At 50.8% G+C, this 20,364-nt stretch overlaps 1 protein-coding gene across 1 annotated transcript in view; it reads left to right on the top strand.

Moving 5' to 3' along the window:
- Nucleotides 1-20,364, top strand: part of LOC115462357 (leucine-rich repeat extensin-like protein 5) — a 112,350-nt gene that overhangs the window by 17,997 nt on the left and 73,989 nt on the right. The window contains exon 3 of the mRNA XM_030192366.1: nucleotides 7,538-7,855. Within this exon, the coding sequence (XP_030048226.1) occupies nucleotides 7,538-7,855 (318 nt within the window). The remainder of the gene's footprint in view (nucleotides 1-7,537; nucleotides 7,856-20,364) is intronic.

Genomic DNA, 20,364 nt, shown 5'->3' with positions numbered 1-20,364 from the left:
AGTGGCAGCTTTGGCATGCTTTCAAGGGAAAGTCTCTGGCTTATCCCTTGCTGCCCATCTGGACATTTCTCAGAGGGGCGCTTTGGCTCCGTCCTCCCGTGCGGTTGCCTTGTCCGGCCTGGAACCCAGGGCTGGTGTTGAAGGCTCTCCAGCATTCGCCTTTCGAGCCGCTTAAGCGAGCTTCCGAGAAGGATGTGACTCTCAAGACTGTCTTTTTGGTGGCCATGACATCGGCTAGACGCGTGTCTGAGCTGCAGGTGCTGTCCTGTCGGGACCCTTTTCTACAATTCTCAGAGTCTGGAGTAACGGTACGTACAGTGCCTTCCTTCCTGCCTAAAGTGGTTTCAGCGTTTCACCTGAACCAGCCCATTTTTCTTCCTTCCTTTTCTAGGGAAGATTTTCTGGGCTCCTTTGGGCAATTACATCTTTTAGATGTTCGCAGGGCTCTGTTGCAGTATCTACAGATGTCAAATGACTTCAGGACTTCTGATCACCTTTTTGTATTGTTGATAGGTTCGCGCCGTGGGTTTCTCCGAGGACAAGCAGGCTGATATACTCACATGTGGGTGACGTCACTTCGGCCCGGAGGATTTTTTAGTAAAATCTAAAAAGTCTCTTCAAACTGCGTTCCGTGGTGCGAGCGATCGCAACGCGCATGCGCGCGCACATCTTCCCACTCGCCGCGTGGACACGCTCCTCAGTCCTTCTTTTTCCGCGTCTGAGGAGACATAGAGTTCGGTAGCGCTTCGCGTTTTCTTCAGGCCTTCGGAGTAAAGCTCTCTTCCAGTTCGTTTTACCCTTTCGGGTATTGTTTAAAAACAGAAAAAAAAAAACCTTTACTTTTCTAGTATTTCTTTTCTAAGTTTCCTTTCTTTTTTCGTGCGATCGTTCTTAGGTCGCTCTGTCGGGTATTGTTTTTCCCATTTTTTGTGTCTCTCTCTTTTTTCTGATACAATCACGTCCTTTGATTGTGCGGAGGCGATTTTTCCCGCGATGTCATTGAAGACGCCCAGCGGCTTCAAGCCTTGCGCCCGCTGCAACCGGACCATCTCTGGCACTGATCTGCACTCCTGGTGCCTTCAGTACCTTGGGCCCGACCATCGTCCAGAAAGTTGTAAGTTGTGCCTGAAAATGAGAGCGCACTCAACTTTCTCGAGAGGCCCAAAGAGAAAAGCTTTTCGGATCCGGTACCTCGGCGTCGACATCGGTACCGTCGACGTCGAGGGCAGCGTTGGCATTGGGAGACCGGGTACCGGCTGCCAAGAGACAGATGCACGCTGGGAGCAGTGATGCATCGAGCGGGTCTCCACCTTCCTCAGCGCCTCCTGCTTTGCAGGCCCTACGGGACCGACCTTTATCAGACCCGGCCCCGAGGAAGCGTGTGGATTCCACGTCTTCCTCACCGGTACCGAGGAGTCTCGATGCCGGGTGAAGGCCAAGAAGCACCGTCATCATTCTCCTTCTTGACACGGTACCGTGAGCTCCGGGTCATCGAGGCATTCGGTACCCGAGAAGCGTCGGTGCTGAGAGGATCACTCTCCCTCTGTTTTGGAGGTATCGACGCGCAGGTCGTCTGGCAGCCCGGTACTGGCTCCCCAGCCTCTGTAGATTCTGCCTCCGATGACCACACCGGCACCGCAGCCTTCCCCGACAGCTTCTGTAGATGAGCGTATCAAGGCTATTTTTCCAGATTTCATGGAAGCGGTGCTGCAACATTTGCGTCCGGCACCGGAGGCTCCTGCGGCACCGTGCCTTTTGCCGGTAGTGATGTCTCCTTCTCCGGTACCGCTTCCGGTATCGGGGTCGGTTGCCTCCTGGGTCGACTCTCCATTGCCTTCGGTGGAGAAAGCTTCACCGGAGTCTCCTGGGGAGTCGACTTCTCGACACCGTCATCGAGGTCACCGCACCTCTATGTCGAGACGGGCTTGGATCCGGGCTGCTCTTTCTGAGTTGTTAGCCCCATGCGATGATGGCTCATCTGATGAAGATGGGGGTCATGGAGTTTTCTCTGCCGAGGATTCTCTAGGTCTTCCATCTGATTCAACCCCCTCACCTCAGAGACAGCTCTCCCCTCCAGAGAGTTTGTCTTTTTCATCTTTTGTGCGGGAAATGTCTGAGGCCATTCCCTTCCCTGTGGAGACAGTGGATGAGCCCAGGGCCAAGATGCTCGATGTCCTGGATTATCCATCTCCACCTAAGTCTTCTACCACAGCTCCTTGCCATGATACACTCAGGGAAGTGCTGATGAGGAACTGGGAGAAGCCTCTTTCTTGTCCAACTATTCCCAAAAAGGCTGAATCCCAGTATCAGATCCGCGAGGAGCCCATTTTCGTCCGGCCTCAGTTGCCTCATGATTCTGCGGTGGTGGATTCCGCTCTCAGAAGAGCTAAGAGTTCTAGGAACTTTGCCTCAGCGCCCCCGGGGCGAGAACATAGAACCTTGGATTCTTTTGGGAGAAAGGCGTATCAGGCTGGCATGCTCGCTTCCAAAATCCAGTCCTACCAGTTCTTTACGAGCCTTCATTTGCGGAACTCAGTACGGCAGCTTGAGAGTTTGGTTGATGCACTTCCACCGGAGCAGGCCGATCCTTTTCGCCAAGTGGTCAGGCAGCAGAAGGTGTGTCGCAAGTTCCTGTCCAGAGGCATTTACGACACTTGCGAGGTGACATCTAGATTTTCTGCTATGGATATAGTGAATCGCAGACTCTCATGGCTGTGTGCCTCTAACCTGGAGGAGAGAACTCAGCAGAAAACTGCAGATATCCCTTGCCGGGGGGGGATCATCTTTTTGGTGAGAAAGTCGAAGAGTTGATTGATCACCTGTATCAGCGTGATAACGCTATGGACTTGCTCTCCCGCCGGGCGCCTTCTGCATCCGCTTCCTCTTCTAGGAAGTTTTTTAAAGGGAAGAGAAGTGCGCCTTATGCCTCTAGGGGCCGTAACTACACTCCTACTTCTCGACAGCCGGTTCAGGCTTTGCCACAGCACGCTCGTTCTCGTCAACAGCGTGTGCCCAAGCAGGCCCCTGCAGCTCCCCAGCAAAAACTAGGGATGGGTTTTTGACTGGCTCCAGTTGAGCATAGCCACCATAAATGTGTCCGTGCCGGACGCCTTGCCTGTCGGGGGGGGGGGGGGGGGGGTTGAAATTTTTTCACCAAAGGTGGCCTCTGATAACCTCCGACCGGTGGGTTCTTCAAATAGTCCGGTTAGGATACACCCTCAATCTGTAAACCAAGCCTCCAAATTGCCCACCGGGAGCTCAGTCCTTCAGCTCCCAACACAAGCAGGTACTTGCAGAGGAACCCTCCGCCCTTCTCAGCGCCAATGCGGTCCAGCCCATTCCACCAAGGCAAGAAGGGATGGGATTCTATTCCAGGTACTTCCTTGTGGAAAAGAAAACGGGGGATGCGTCCCATCCTAGACCTAAGGGGCCTGAACAAATATCTGGTTCTAGAAAAGTTCAGGATGCTTTCCCTGGGCACCCTTTCTTCCCATGATTCAGGAAAACGATTGGCTATGCTCTCTGGACTTAAAGGATGCTTATACCCACATTTCGATACTTCCAGCTCACAGAAAGTATCTATGGTTTCGGTTGGGAACGCAGCACTTTCAGTACTGTGTGCTGCCCTTTGGCTTGGCGTCTGCGCCCAGAGTATTTACCAAGTGCCTGGCGGTCATTGCAGCGTCGCTACGCAGACTGGGAGTGCATGTGTTCCCTTATCTCGACGATTGGCTGGTGAAGTGCACCTCCCAGGCAGGAGCTTTACAGTCCATGCGGATGACTATTCAACTGCTGGAGCTTCTAGGGTTTGTCATCAATTACCCAAAGTCCCATCTCAACCCAGTTCAAAAATTGGAATTCATTGGGGCTCTGTTGTGTTCGAAGACAGCTTGTGCCTACCTTCCCGAGCCAAGAGCGGACAATCTTCTGTCTCTAGCCTCCAGGGTTCAAGCGTCTCAGCAGATCATGGCTCGGCAGATGTTGAGACTTCTGGGGCACATGGCTTCCACAGTTCATGAGATCGGCTCAGTGGACCCTAGCTTCCCAGTGGTTTCAAGCTGCAGGGAATCTAGAAGATGTGATCCAGCTGTCCATCGACTTTCGTAATTCACTTCAGTGGTGGACAATTCGATCCAATCTGGTTTTGGGACACCCATTCCAAATTCCTCAGCCACAAAAAGTGCTTACGATGGATGCATCCCTTCTTGGGTGGGGAGCGCATGTAGATGGGCTTCACACTCAAGGAGCTTGGTCCCTTCAGGAAAAGCGTCTTCCGATCAACCACCTGGAGTTGCGAGTGATCTGGAACGCTCTAAAGGCTTTCAGAGATCGGTTATCCAACCAAATTATTCTGATTCAAACGGACAATCAGGTTGCAATGTACTACACAAACAAGCAAGGGGGCACCGGATCTCGCCCTTTGCGTCAGGAGGCCGTGCAGATGTGGCTTTGGGCTCATCAACACGGCATGTGTCTTCAAGCCGTATATCTGGCCGGCGTAAACAACAGTCTGGCCGACAGATTGAGCAGGATAATGCAACCTTACGAGTGGTCACTCAACATGGCTGTCGCCAGGAAGATCTTCCGATCGTGGGGCACCCCCTTGGTGGATCTTTTTGCCACTCAATTCAATCACAAGGTCCCTCAGTTCTGTTCCAGATGACAGGCCCACGGCAGGCTAGCGTCGGAATCCTTTCTCATTCATTGGGGGACAGCCCTTCTGTACGCATATCCTCCCATACCTTTGGTGGGGAAGACTTTGCTGAAACTCGGGCAAGACCGCGGAACCATGATTCTGATTGCGCCTTTTTGGCCCTGTCCGATCTGGTTCCCTCTTCTTCTGGAGTTGTCCTCCGAAGAACCATGGAGTGTTTTCCAACCCGCATCACTCAGAACGAGGGGGCGCTTCTGCATCCCAACCTCCAGTCTCTGGCTCTCACGGCCTGGATGTTGAGGGCGTAGAGTTCGCCTCCTTGGGTCTTTCTGAGTGTGTCTCCCGAGTCTTGCTTCCAGGAAAGATTCCACTAAAAGATGTTACTCTTTTAAATGGAAGAGGTTTGCTGTCTGGTGTGACAGCAGGGCCCTAGATCCCTTTTCATGTCCTACACAGACCTTGCTTGAATACCTTCTACATTTATCAGAGTCTGGTCTCAAGACCAACTCCGTAAGAGTTCACCTTAGTGCGATTAGTGCTTACCATCAACGTGTAGAAGGTCAGCCTATCTCTGGACAGCCTTTAGTTGTTCGCTTCATGAGAGGTTTGCTTTTGTCAAAGCCCCCTGTCAGACCTCCTCCGGTGTCATGGGATCTCAGTGTCGTTCTCACCCAGCTGATGAAACCCCCTTTCGAGACACTGAATTCCTGCCATCTGAAGTACTTGACCTGGAAGGTCATTTTCTTGGTGGCGATTACTTCAACTCGTAGGGTCAGTGAGCTTCAGGCCCTAGTGGTTCATGCTCCTTGCCTTAAATTTCATCAAAACAGAGTAGTCCTCCGCACGCACCCTAAGTTCCTGCCAAAGGTGGTGTTGGAGTTCCATCTGAACCAGTCAATTGTCTTGCGAACAGTTTTTCCTCGCCCTCATACAAGTCCTGGTGAAAGCAAGCTGCACACTTTGGACTTAAAAGAGCATTGGCCTTTTATGTGAAGTGGACAAGCCCCCCACAGACAGTCCGCCCAGTTGTTTATTTCTTTTAATCCCAACAAGAGGGGAGTTGCTGTCGGGAAACACACTATATCTAATTGGCTAGCAGATTGCATTTCCTTCACTTATGCCCAAGTTGGGCTGACTTAAAGGGCCATGTCACGGCTCATAATGTTAGAGCTATGGCTGCGTCATTGGCTCATCTCAGGTCAGCCACTATTGAAGAGATTTGCAAGGCTGCAACGTGGTCATCAGTCCACACATTCACATCTCACTACTGCCTTCAGCAGGATAGCCGACGCGACAGTCGGTTTGGGCAGTCGGTGCTGCAGAATCTGTTTGGGGTTTAGAATCCAACTCCAACCCTCCTAGGCCCATTTTTATTCTGTTCCAGGCTGCACTCTCAGAAATTTCTTGTTTCAGGTCAATCCTTGTTATGCCCTCACTGTTGCGAGGTCCAATTGACCATTCTTTGTTGTGTTGAGTGAGCCTGGGGGCTAGGGATACCCCACATGTGAGTATATCAGCCTGCTTGTCCTCGGAGAAAGTGATGTTTCTTACGTGAAGCAGGTGTTCTCCGAGGACAGCAGGCTGTATATTCTCACAAACCCTCCCACCTCCCCTTTGGAGTTGTATTTCTTTCATCTTTTGGATTCAACTGAGGAGCGTGTCCGCGCGGCGAGCGGGAAGACGTGTGCATGCATGCGCGGTGCAATCACTCGCGCCACGGAATGCGGTTTGAAGAGACTTTATAGATTTTACTAGAAAATCCTCCGGGCCGACGTGACGTCACCCACATGTGAGAATATACAGCCTGCTGTCCTCGGACAACACCTGCTTCAGGTAAGAAACTTCGCTGTCCGGCGTCTAAGACCACTATAGCCCGTTGGATCAAGGAAGTCATTTTTTCTGCATATCTGCTTCCAGGGCGGTCTCCGCCTGAAGCGTTTAAGGCGCATTCCACGAGAGTGATTTCCTCCTTGTGGGCTGAAACAGGTGCACTCTCTCTTCAGGAGATCTGTAGTGCGGTTAATTGGGCTTCTCAGCTCTCATTTGTCCGGCATTACAGGCTGGATGTTACAGCGAAGCAGGATGCGCATTTTGGAGCGCAAGTGCTTGCTCGCGGAGTGGCCTATTCTCACCCTAAGTAGGCTTTTGTACATCCCATCAGTTAATGGATTCATCTGCTGCTGATGACAAGGAAGGGAAAATTAAGTTCTTACCTTGGTAATTTTCTTTCCTTTAGTCACAGCAGATGAATCCATGATCCCTCCCTGTCTGACTTTGTTTTTTGTTCAGATCTTTCATGCAGATATGTATCTCATCGGGAGAAGTTGAAAACCAGTTTTCAGAATGTCTACATGCTGCTCTATTACAGGAGGTTGAGATCGTCCCACCTTTGTGTGGTTATTGCTCCTGCTCTGGGGCGTTTGTTCACTGTGAGGAAAGTTCATGTTATTCTACCTTTATGATTCACTCTGCTTTGGAAATTTCAAATACTGAAGGCAGAAGGGGCTAGCCGTCCAAGGGTCACTGTGCTTTTTCAGTGTTCTCTATCTCCACCTGCTGGCAGGCGGATACAACCCATCAGTTAATGGATTCATCTGCTGTGACTAAAGGAAAGAAAATTACCAAGATAAGAACCTAATTTTCCCTTTTCTTACACCCTTCCCTCCAGTTCGTAATAGTGAACCACATTCAAGGTGGTGTTTTTTACACATATTTAAGGACCAGGACTCGGCATTGAAAAGATTCAATAAACTTTATTGACACAGATTGTTTTTGTGTGGGGGGGGGGGGGGGGGGGGGGAGGGAGTACTCCATGGTGCAGCATGCTCTCTCTGTTGCGATTTCTGTCATTGATTTTTCTTTCCCTTTTTTTTCTTTTTGCAGTTCAACTACCACGTGTCTGATGACAACGAGGAGGATGGTGGGATCCCGCCCATGCTTGACGTGGAGGAGGCATGTCCAGCAGAGGCCTCCTCAGGTCCCTCTTGCCCTGCCACCCCCACTCCCCCATCCCTTGACTGCACGCCCTCCCCGAACCTGCAGGCGTTACTAACACACTCGACGATCTCCCCGCCGCCCCCTCCTATTTTTGCCTCGCTAGACACCTTCCCAGACCCAGAGATGGTCCCTTTCCATGAGTGCACTCTCCCGGCAGCCGTTCTACCAGTGCCCACCACTGCGGTGCAGGTGATCGAGTCCAAGGTGAGAGCGCAGCGGGGGATGTGGGGTAGCTGGGGCTTGCCCTTCTCATTTGCAATGCGAAGGGAAGGGGGTGTAGTAGGAGTGTCTCTCTCGAGTCTTCACACGTATTTCGTCTCCTCAGCTCCTTCCTTTTCTGGGAATCAGCTTCTTGACCCTTTATAGGGGAGGACGGTCTGTGGGGAGAAGCCAAGCAGAAGCTGTCAAAACGTGTTTGAGAATTTAGAGAGATTCTAAACTTCTCTCATCTCAGATTATCTGATGTTAGTTTGTTTTATTGCATTTGATATACCACTTTTATATAGACTAAGTGGTTCACAATAAAATATATCAATTAAAAAATAATGTAAAAACGAGTACAGATGGGTCATCGATAGCTTCTTTTTTTTTTTGCCAAGCAAAAATACCTAACTGCGGCAGGTGCCATGCTTAAAGACTTACTGCTTCCCTTTCTCCCACCCTCCATTTCTTGCACACCATGTTTGCAGGCTGAAGTCAGGCCAAGCCTGATGTTCCTTCATGTGATGAGAAGCAGCAGAACATGGTGCCTGCTTCAGAACATAGGTGCTGGTGCAGCTTCATCTCCTGCGTGGACCACCATCTGCTGCTACAGAAATAGGAGGAGGACTAGTCTATGTTGTGCTAGAGCTGTTGCAAAGACAGAAGACTCTGGAAGGTTATTCTGAGCTGCCATTAGGAAGAAATGGAAGACTTTTTTTGTCTGTGATGATGGAGGAGGCACAAAGGGAGGGGAGAAAGACGAGGATGACTCCCCTGGGCATCAAGGGAAGGTGGTCAGGAGATATATTCTGGTGCTGGGATTGGGAAGAGGGGTATGGAGAGAGAGAGGTGAGATGCTGGACACTGAGCAGGATGGTAGAGAGAAGGGAGCCCTGTTTGCTAAAGTGCGCTGGCGTTTAACACGCTCTAAAAACGCAACTGCCCTTAGTGCTGCTTAGTAAATAAGGCCCAAGGTGTTGTAAAGGTGATGGTGCCGGGCAGACCGTTGGGAAAAATAAGTGACTGCTAGAGGGATGGGAAGATGGGTAGCACAGTGGCTACAGCATTGTTCAGCAAAGGAGGGAGCATTGTACTAGAGCTGTTCTGGAATAGCTTACTGACTGATCTGAGCTGACATATCAGGTTTAAATCTGCCCTCAAAACATGGCAAATTTTGCCAAACTTTCCCTAATCTAGCCTGTAGCAAATTGATTTTACCTGGTTGCTTCTCCCCCTGATTTCCAAGCTTGGTAATCTGCTTGTGAGAATAGTCCTGCTAACACTAGCTACCCTTGGGTCAGTATTAGATGTATCCATATCTCCTCCTCATCCTCCACTAGTTTGTCCCTTTTCAAAGAGGAATTATTTGTTGTAATTTATATTTGTATTTGTTCCCTACTCCGAGATGTTAGCTTAATATCAGCTTTTAGGTTTTTGTTGTGGTTGTATTATTACTGCTTTGCACAGTGTCTAAGTAATGAACCCTTTTCTGCATTCCTTTCAGAAATCTAAGAATTCTATGTGCCCTGCCAATGTTGGGTGCATGAGAAGCAAATACAACCCTAAACATTTTGTGGGCATGTTAGATGGGTTGTCTTGATCTATCTGCTATGCATTTACTGTGTTACTATATTACAATGAATGAGTAAATGTGAGAAACATGGAAACAAAGAATACGACAGAAGATAAGCAACTCAAAGTCCATCTTGTGTGCTGAAATGCTGTAGAATCTAATTGATGTTTAGCTCTTCCCTTTTTGATAACCAGGAATGCTCTGCTTCTCCTATGCTTTCTTGAACACTGTCACTCTTGATATCACCACCATCTGCACATCATAGGTGGTGCAGCCATTTGTGAAACAGAGAATAGAACAGTCTGAAGCCTGAAATATATGGACTTCTTCACTCCTCCGGGATCTAAAACAGTGCTTCTCAGACTTCTTTGGTTATTCTGATTTTGAAGATATGAGAAGTAACTATGCATGTGTTGTCTCTTGCACCATTATTAAGGGTGTCTTGAAACACAGACTGGCCAGGTGTTTAGTTAGGACAGGGTTGAGAATAGTTGATTTGCAGTCAGATGCTGTATTGTTAACAATTATCAGCTTGGAGTGGAGGAGTAGCCTAGTGGTTAGTGCAGTGGACTTTGATCCTGGGGAAATAGCAGTTGCTTACCTGTAACGGTAGTTCTCCTTGGACAGATGATCTTGCAGCCACACAATTGAAGTAACGCTCCCGTGACGTCACTGACCCGGACTTGCGCTAAAGCATTTTAAATATAAACCAAAACGTATGCACTCGTGCTGTCACCCGCTTCCCTCTATGGTATAAATACCGGGTGACACCAGCCCCTAATAGTTAAATGTAATAGCTAGCGTCAACGCCAGGGAGGGAAGGGAGGGTTTGTGTGGCTGCAAGATCATCTGTCCAAGGAGAACTACCGTTACAGGTAAGCAACTTCTATTTCTCCCTGGACAGATTAGATCTTGCAGCCCCACAATTGAAGACTCCCTAGCTACACAGGTAACAGGTTATGCATAAGAGAACATTAGTTGTAAAAGTTAAAACTGGTACCTGTGAGAGGAGGAGGTGGATGAAGTTGACGCCTCATAGAGTTGAAGATAATACTGCCTGCCCAAAACCCGATTCTGCAGATGAGGCAGTATCAATGCAGTAATGCTTGGTGAGCATATGCATTGTCGACCATGTGGCTGCTCTGCAGATGTCCTGCAAAGGTGTCCTCTGTAAACTAGCCATTGTGGCTGCCACGGCCCTGAGGTGATGAGCAGTAATATGAGGGATGTCTGAAGAAGGAGATTGTGCCAACTGGTAGCACAAAGCAATACATCTTGCAATCCATTGTGACAAAGTCCCTTTTGTCACTGGTTTTGGATGTAAAGTAGACCTTAGGGAAAGAAACAACTGAGAAGGTCTATTTAAACTTTTGGTTCGTTGAAGATAGATGGACAGAGGGTCAGGTGAGAGATGAGTGACTGGATGTGCAGAGCCCGTTTGAGAGGCAAGTATGCTAGCATCCGGTGCGTATTCAGCACCGCCCCTATGAACTGAAGGTTTTGAACCGGCTGAATGTGAGATTTTTTGAAATTGATGAGAAAACCCAATAGGCACAGCAGAGAAACGGTTTTCTGGAGGGCCTGAAGAGTCTCCTAAACTGTGGGGGAGGATATCAGCCAGTCGTCCAAATAAGGATAAATCGCTACCCTCTGCTGACGTAGGTAAGCTATGACTGCGATTACACATTTTAAGAAGACCCTCGGTGATGACGAGAGGCCAAAGGGTAGAACTCGATACTGGTAATGTCTTGACTGTACCTGGAACCGCAGATACTTTTTGAAGGTAGCGTGAATTGGAATGTGCAGGTAAGCGTCTTGGAGATCTAATGACACCATCCAGGCATGTTGTTCAAGCAACGGGAGTATCGTCGCTAGAGTTGTCATTCGAAATTCCATATCATCATGCAGATCAATCCATAGACTGGTGGGTTGTGTCCATCTACCAGCAGGTGGAGATAGAGAGCAATCCTTTTGCCTCCCTATATGTGGTCATGTGCTGCCGGAAACTCCCCAGTATGTTCTCTATCTCAGCAGGTGGTGGTCACACACAGCAGCAGCTCTGGCTAGGTCTCCAAGCCTAATTCTTAGGTTTTGTTGAGTACCTGGGGTTGAGGGCTCTTCTTGAGCAAGTGCAAACCTGGTGGCGCCAGGTCCCTCCTTTTCTCCCCCCTCCCGCTGGCTCCGTTAAAAAAAAAAAAAAAATTTGGACGTCCTTTAAGGGCGTTTATTTCAGCGTTTATATCAGCGTTTATTGCAGCTGCTCACTGGGACACCAGTTCGTTACAACTCAGAGCGAGAAGCAGGTAATTTTTACCTTTTGTAGCGGACAGGGGGTTCCCCGATCAGTCTCCACGTGGCTTATGGCGTCGGAGGGCGAGGGCGCGAAGAATCGCACCCCGGACCGCATGTGCGCGTCTAGCGGGGATTTCAAAGCCTGAATCGCCTTTTTTGGGCGTCAGTTTGGAGTCAGGTCAGTGTCCCGGTTCTTCCTCCGGTGCGGCGGTTTTTCCCGCCATAAGCGCCCATCCCCCGCTGCTTGCCCCCCCCCCCCATTTTGGCCGGCCACTCTGCTCGGACGGCTTCTTCTTGGGCCGCCCTCGAGGTGGGAGACGTTAATGCTATGGTCGCCCTTGATTCGGGCGACGGCAAGAAAGCGGCAAAAGTTAAGCGCCATTCTTCCCGCGCGGCTCCTTCCCGGAGTTTCACGCCGGACGCCATTTTGGATGCACAGCATGTTTCTCCCCCCGCTCTTGCGAGCGCCGGTTGAGGGTGCGTCTAGGACCGTGGCCCAGGCTGCAGAAGTGCACAGTCTGGGGGGTTTCTCCCCTGAGTTCATTTTGCTGCTGCATCAGGCTTTTCTTATGCAAAACGCTGCACCTGCTCCCCTGTCTGATAAAGGGGTTGAGGCCTCCGGAAGCAAACGCCCTCGGGTGGATTTCCAGGCCCTAGAGGACTCTGTCTCCTCTGATGTAGATGAGGGCAGCGTATCTGAGTTCTCCCAACGGTCCTTTGGGGATTCCTTGGAGGAGATGGATTCCCGCTCGGATGGAGCGGATGACCCCTCTGCAGTGCGGATCTTTCGCTCAGAGGATTTGCCCAACCTGTTAGTGCAGGCCATGAGCATTTTGAAGATTTCCTCTCCGGAGGACGTCTCTCCTTCAGCCTCTGCTGGCTCTGCCATTATGCTGGGGACGAAGCGCCCGCCTAGAACCTTCCACGTGCATGAAGCCATGCACACCTTGATTTCGGCTCAATGGGATTTCCCAGAAGCGAGCCTTAAAGTGGCTAGGGCTATGTCCCGCCTCTATCCTCTGCCTGAAGGCGAACGGGAGGCCTTTCTTTGGCTTACCGTGGATTCCTTAATCACTGCGGTGACTAAGAAAACGGCGTTGCCGGTGGAAGGTGGCACGGCCCTAAAGGATGCCCAAGACAGAAGATTGGAGGCGGCTGCTTTAAGTTTGCAGGCCTCAGTTTGCGGCTCCTATGTGGCCAGGGCGTGCCTGACGATTGTGCAGCGGGCTTCCCCCTCGGATCCTTCCTTGAGGGCTGATTGGCCGGCCCTGGAATCGGGCTTGGCCTACTTGGCAGACTTGCTGTATGATGTCTTGAGAGCCTCGGCTAAAGGTATGGCTCAGACAGTCTCTGCTCGGCGCTGGCTTTGGCTGAAGCATTGGTCTGCTGACCACGCCTCTAAGTCTCGCCTGGCTAAGTTGCCTTTTAAAGGCAAGCTGCTCTTTGGGGTCGAGCTGGACAAGATTGTGACCGATCTCGGCACGTCCAAGGGCCAGAGGTTACCGGAGGTCAGGGCTCGGGCCAGTGGTGCCCGCCCGGTTCCTCCAAAGGACGGTTTCAGGAAGCCCGTCGGTATCGCCCAGGCAAGTCGGGCTCCTCTGCCCCCTCTTCCTTCAAGAGGAACTTCTCCCCCAAGCAGCATTCCTTTCGCAGAGACCGCCGTCCCGGAGGTGCTTCCTCCGGTCCTCCCCCAGGATCTCGTACCCAATGACGAGGCCCTGGTCCATGGCCCAGAGCAGATTGGAGGACGCCTATCCTCGTTTCTTGGCGAGTGGACCAGGGTAACTTCAGACGCTTGGGTGCTGGAAGTCATCAGAGACGGCTACAAGCTAGAGTTCTGCCGACCCTTAAGAGACGGGTTTGTGCACTCTCCCTGCAAGTCTCCGGTCAAAGCTGTGGCAGTGCAGCAGACTTTGGACAATCTGATCCGCCTGGGTGCGGTCATTCCGGTGCCAGAAGATCAGCTTGGCATGGGACGTTACTCCATTTACTTTGTGGTACCAAAGAAAGGAGGTTCTGTAAGGCCTATCCTCGACCTCAAAGGGGTCAATCGGGCCTTGAAAGTTCGACACTTCCGAATGGAGACTCTCCGCTCTGTTATAGCGGCAGTGAAGGCAGGGGAGTTCCTAGCATCCTTGGACATCAAGGAAGCTTACTTGCATATTCCCATCTGGCCTCCTCATCAACGCTTTCTGCGTTTTGCGGTCCTGGGCCGACACTTCCAGTTCAGAGCCCTCCCGTTCGGGTTGGCTACTGCTCCGCGGACCTTCTCCAAAGTAATGGTGGTCATCGCGGCCTTCCTACGCAAGGAAGGAGTACAAGTCCATCCTTATCTGGACGACTGGTTGATCCGAGCCCCCTCTTATGCAGAGTGCGGCAGAGCTTCAGACCGGGTGATTGCTCTTTTGAGCTCCCTGGGGTGGATCATCAACTGGGAGAAAAGCCAGCTGCGCCCGACTCAGTCCCTGGAGTATCTGGGAGTTCGATTCGACACCCGAGTGGGCAGAGTGTTCCTGCCAGACAATCGGATTGTCAAGCTTCAGGCTCAGGTGGACCAGTTCCTAGTAGCCTCTCCTCTTCGGGCTTGGGACTATGTGCAGCTGTTGGGCTCTATGACGGCCACGATGGAAGTAATGCCCTGGGCCAGGGCCCATATGAGACCTCTACAGCACTCTCTGCTGCAGCGATGGACTCCAGTCTCTGAGGATTACGTTGTGCGCCTTCCCTTGGATCCAGCGGTGCGCAAGGCGCTGAGCTGGTGGCTGAGGCCGGACAAGCTGTGCGCAGAAATGCCTCTTTTGACCCCGGAGTGGGTTGTCGTCACGACGGACGCCTCTTTGACGGGCTGGGGAGCCCACTGCTTGGGAAGGACAGCGCAGGGGCTCTGGTCTCCTGCAGAGGCAAAGTGGTCTATCAACCTCCTGGAACTCAGAGCCATTCGGTTGGCGCTTTTGGAGTTTCTCCTGGTACTGGCGGTGAAGCCAGTACGGGTCCTGTCGGACAATGCCACAGCTGTGGCCTATGTCAATCACCAGGGAAGGTACCAAGAGCGCCCCTCTAGCCAAGGAGGCCATGAATTTATGCCAGTGGGCGGAAGCGAAACTGGAACAGCTGTTGGCAGCCCACATTGCCGGAATCATGAATGTCAAGGCGGACTTTCTCAGTCGCCATACCTTGGATCCTGGAGAGTGGCAGCTATCGGCTCAGGCGTTCTTGGACATCACGAAGCGCTGGGGCCAGCCGAGCCTAGATCTGATGGCGTCATCGGCCAATTGCCAAATGCCGCGCTTTTTCAGCAGAGGACGGAACCCTCGATCTCTGGGAGTAGATGCTCTTCTCCAACGGTGGCCGACACAGGAGCTTCTCTATGTGTTCCCGCCCTGCCCCATGTTGGGCAGGGTGCTAGACCGGGTGGCAAAGCATCCAGGTCGGATAATCCTGGTGGGTCCGAACTGGCCCAGACGTCCCTGGTATGCGGACTTGATCAGGCTCTCAGTGGATGGCCCTCTGCAGCTGCCAGCGGTGCGGGGCCTGTTGCATCAGGGTCCCGTGGTGATGGAGGATCCCTCCCCCTTTGGTCTTATGGCCTGGCTATTGAGCAGCAGCGTCTGAGGAAGAAGGGCTTCTTAGACAAGGTCATCGCCACTATGCTGAGAGCGAGGAAGCGCTCTACTTCTACTGCTTACGCCAGGGTTTGGTGTACCTTTGCATCATGGTGTGAGGCAGGCTCTCTTTCTCCCTTCACTGCTCCAATTTCTTCAGTGTTGGCGTTCCTGCAAGAAGGTCTGGAGAAAAGCCTGTCGCTCAGTTCCCTTAAAGTCCAGGTAGCGGCTCTGGCTTGCTTCAGGGGTCTCCTGAAGGGTGCTTCCCTGGCCTCGCAGCCAGATGTGGTGTGCTTTCTCAAGGGAGTTAATCACCTACGCCCTCCTCTGCACTCGGTGGTGCCTGCGTGGAATCTCAATCTAGTGCTAAGAGCCTTGCAGAAGCCGCCTTTTGAACCCTTGTCGAGGGCATCTCTGAAAGACCTGACGTTGAAAGCAGTCTTTTTGGTGGCTATCACTTCAGCCAGATGAGTTTCCAAGCTCCAGGCGCTATCATGTCGGGAACCCTTCCTGCAGTTCACTGAGGCAGGAGTGTCTATTCGCACGGTGCCTTCCTTCCTGCCCAAGATTATTTCTCATTTCCATGTGAATCAGCAGCTCTGCCTACCCTCCTTTCGTAGGGAGGACTACCCAGAGGAGTACTCTGCTCTCAAATATCTAGATGTGAGACGAGTCATCATCAGATACTTGGAAGTGACCAATGATTTCTGGAAGTCGGATCATCTGTTTGTGCTGTTCGCAGGTCCTTGTAAGGGTCTGCAGGCATCCAAGCCTACAGTGGCACGATGGGTCAAGGAAACCATTGCAGCGGCTTATGTGGCCGCGGGGAAGATGCCGCCTATCCAGCTGAAGGCTCACTCCACTAGAGCACAGGCGGCCTCGATGGCAGAGGCCGGGTCCGTCTCCTTGGAAGAGATTTGTAAGGCGGCAACTTGGGCATCGGCTCATACCTTCTCCAGTCATTACCGCTTGACTGTGGTTGCTCGGGCGGAGGCCCGGTTTGGAGCTTCAGTGTTGCGGTCAGGGATTTCTATGTCCCGCCCTGGGTGAGTACTGCTTCGGTATATCCCACCAGTCTATGGATTGATCAGCATGATGATATGGAAGGTAAAATTATGTATCATACCTGATAATTTTCTTTCCATTAATCATAGCTGATCAATCCATAGCCCCTCCCAGATATCTGTACTGTTTATATTCTGGTTGTATTTCAGGTTCAAGTTTAGTCTTCAGTTCCTGTTCAGGAGGATCTTCGTGTTCAAGTTTTTTCAATTCAATTCTTCTGGAGTTGAGACGATTTTGTGTTACAGTGAGCTGCTGCATTCCTCTCCCCTCCGTTTTACGGGGCTGGATTGAGACCTAAATTCTGCCGGCGCTCCCTCCCGCTTCGTGCGGCAGTAGGGCAGCCTTATATCCCTCCCGCTTCGGCGGTGTTAGGGTCAGCCAGCTCCTCCCGCGGTTGCGGTCGCAGGATTAGCCACATCTCCCCGCATCGGCGGGTGTGGTGTCCCTCCCCCGCTCCGCGGGGATGAGCTGGACGGATTCCCCTCCCCCACTTGTGTGGGGATGAGCTGGGTTGATTCCCCTCCCCCGTTTTGGCGGTGGTGAGCTGGGCAGAGTGTCCCTTTGTGGGTGTAATTCTCTAAGTGCTGAGTCCTGCCTGAACCCAAGCACTGTGGGAGTGTGGAATGGTTGATATAACAGCATGCGTGGGAGGTGGTGAAATGAGAAATTGAAGACGATAACCCTGCTGAACAATGGAGAGCACCCACTTGTCGGTTGTGACAAGGGACCAGTGTGGGGCAAAATACTGGAGCCGGCCCCCCACCTGTAAACTCTGTTGCACTTGGTCAAAAAGACGGAAGAGGTTTCTGTGTCAACGGGTTCGCTGGCTTAGGAATTCTCCAATCCCTCACAGGTTTTTTATATTGCTGGGATCTATTCACTTTGTTATTACTCTTGTAATTAGATCCGTATTTATTCGAAGGGTATGATCTTCGATAATTATATCGTTTCCTGGACGAACTGAATGAAGAATTAAATGACGAACGCTGGAATGAGAACCTGGAGTGATTGATATTGTCATTTTCCAGAGTATCCAAAGTCGTGAAGTCCTGTTTGATATTGTCAATAATGTCTTTAACCTTCTCACCAAAGAGTTTATCTCCTATACACGGTGCATCCGCTACTCTGCTGTGGACGTCTTCACAGAGACCAGACGCCTTCAGCCATGCCAGACGCCTAGTCGAAATTCCCACAGCTGCCCCACGCACGGAAGTGTCGTAGGCATCATGAGCTGCCCGGATGAGATGAGTGGCACACTCGTCTAGATTTTGCAGGGATGAGTGCAGCTCCGCCTGTGAGGACGCGGGCAAGGAATCCACTATCTTGGACAATGTCTCTAGAATAGTGAACTGATATTCAAAGTAGTGGAACATATGGAGTCCTATACGAGCATTAAGCATTGAATTTTGGAACATTCTCTTCCCGAGGAGGTCCATTAGTTTCATGTCTTTAGTGGGCGGGAAGTTGGAGTGGTCCCTGGAACTCCGATGTTTACGCATGGCTGAGCATACCACGATGGACTGATGGGACAACTGTGGCTTTCCAAAACCGAAAGTATCCTGGACCCTGTACTTAGTGTCCAGACTCTTTTTGGTCGGTGTGGAAGTAAAGGGCGTAGCCCAGATAGCCTTGTGCTGTTCTGCCAGGACGTCATGCAGCGGGAGGGCAGTGATCTCTCTCGGTGCCTCCTTGTAACGTAGCGTCTGTAACTTCCTTGACCGTGGATCCGGCTGAGAAGTGGACTGAATGTCCAAAGCTGCTGCCAGTTATGCAGAAATTTTGGATAGGAATCATCTTCAGGAGGCGAGGACTTGTATTGTTGGGAAGGAGAGGGATCAGATATCCCGGAGTATCTGCACCCTGGTCAGCATGGTAATCCGAAGTGGAAGGTCTGGTTTGCAGGGGGGAGGATTGTCCAGAGTGAGAGGATTCATAGATCGAGAACATTTCTGCTGCCATGGACGCTGTCATGGAGATTGACGAGGGACGCTGTCGGGAACAAGTAGCTACCTCATCCAAAGGCAGTGGAGGTTGCGGCGGCTGCTGACCCTGACGCTGTGACAAAAGGTCCTTGAGTAATTTAACAATATTCTGACTTGTGCAAGCAACGTGCAAAGGGTCATCTGTGGACACTGGAGATTTGTTGAAAAAGCTAGTGTGATGCCCTAACTCTTACCTCTGCTGAGGAGAGAGACCGGGAATGGCTTGTGAAGTGGAGTTAAACTGCTGAGGCAAAGGTGAGCTAGACAATTGACAATCAGCTGGAAGCTGGTGAGAGGAGGAGGAGCTGGATCGATGCCGATGAGAGTGGATGGAGCCATGGCGATGACGATGATGAGAGTGGGTGGAGCCTTTCCCATGACAAAAATGGGAGGAGCTTCGGTGCAGAGAGGAAGTAGATGAACTCCTTTGGTGTCGAGACGTGGGGGAAGAGTTCCTTCGGTGCCGGGATTGCTGGTGGCGATGAAGATGAGGCAGAGAGAGGTCAGTGCTCAGGCTGGGGTCCACGTGCAACTTAGCCTTCTTAGGAACCGATTGAATCTGGCTAGGCTGTTCAGGGGACGCGGGGGGGGGGGGGGGCTGGCTGGCTCTCGGCACCGACAACTGCTCCAACTTGTTGTGGTGGCAGAGACTGCAGTTGCAGAAGCAGCTGTGAAGCTGGCTGACTTGCGTGCAGGGGGGAGGACACTCTCTGTGGTGTTTTCTAAGCCAAGGTGTTTCCGCTTGTTATTCATCAGCTGACTGGCAGTCGAGGGTTGGGGAGAGTTGGGATCTGCTCGCAGTTTGAACTCCCGTACTTTTCTAGTGCGGGGCAGCATACTTGCACAGCTCACACAAGTGCTATTTAAATGGGCTTTACCCAAGCACAGGAGACACTGGTCGTGCGGATCCATGATAGACATTTTCCCATGACAGGTGCCGCAGCGCTTAAAACCCTGTTTTTTAGGAGGCATGACAGGGAAGATGAGTGCCGAGAAATCAAATTTTGAATAAATGGTGAAAAGAAACGTGGGAAACAACACTTATAAAAATAATATAATAACATGCACGAGTTGGGAACGAGTCTGCGGGTCGTAACCGTCTGCGGAAAGCAAAAAACTATTTGGGGCTGGTGTCACCCGGTATTTATACCATATAGAGGGGAGCGGGTGACAGCACGAGCACATACGTTTTGGTTTATATTTAAAATGCTTTAGCGCGAGTCCAGGTCAGTGACGTCACGGGAGCGTCACTTCAATTGTGGGGCTGCAAGATCTAATCTGTCCAGGGAGAACTGAGTTCAATTCCCACTGCAGCTCCTTGTGACTCTGGGCAAGTCACTTAACCCCTCCATTGCCCCTGGTACAAAATAAGTACCTGAATATATGTAAACCGCTTTGAATGTAGCTGCAAAAAAACCTCACAAATGCAGTATATCGAGTCCCATTTCCCTTTCCCTTATATGTTAGCTCTGATGCTGCAATTTAAGGGGTCCCTTTACTAAGGTGTGCTAAATGATAAGAAGTCCATAGGAATATAGTCTTATCATTTAGTGCATGCTAATCAGCATGCACCTTAGTGAAAGGACCCCTTAGTCTTAACACTGGGTATCTTTTTTTTTTTTAATCCTAATTTATGTTTATCCTTAGCTAGTTGGGTGCTTTGAGCGATTCTTAATTTTGAAAAAACCTCATTTGAGTTCCCTGCATTCAGGTTGTTGATTCTCCTTAGAATCAAAAGAAAATCTGAATTATTTTGTTTTAGCTGTTTGTTTATTCTTTTAATTTCTGTACTGCTGCCCATCCAAGAAAACAAAAAATTATTAATTATTAACTAGTATTTTAACTCATCTGTGCTGAATTTCTTCTTCATGGCTTTATTCACATTAAGATGGTAGATTAATACATTGTTTTCAGATGGAAAGTCAGATGTTTTTCCTATTATCCTTTTCCTATTATCAAGTGTTTGATACACAGTGCCTTTATTAGGATTTTGTACAG

Source organism: Microcaecilia unicolor, chromosome 2 (genome assembly GCF_901765095.1).
Source record: "Microcaecilia unicolor chromosome 2, aMicUni1.1, whole genome shotgun sequence".
NCBI lineage: Eukaryota > Metazoa > Chordata > Amphibia > Gymnophiona > Siphonopidae > Microcaecilia > Microcaecilia unicolor.
This window is presented reverse-complemented; position numbering and strand designations above follow the sequence as displayed.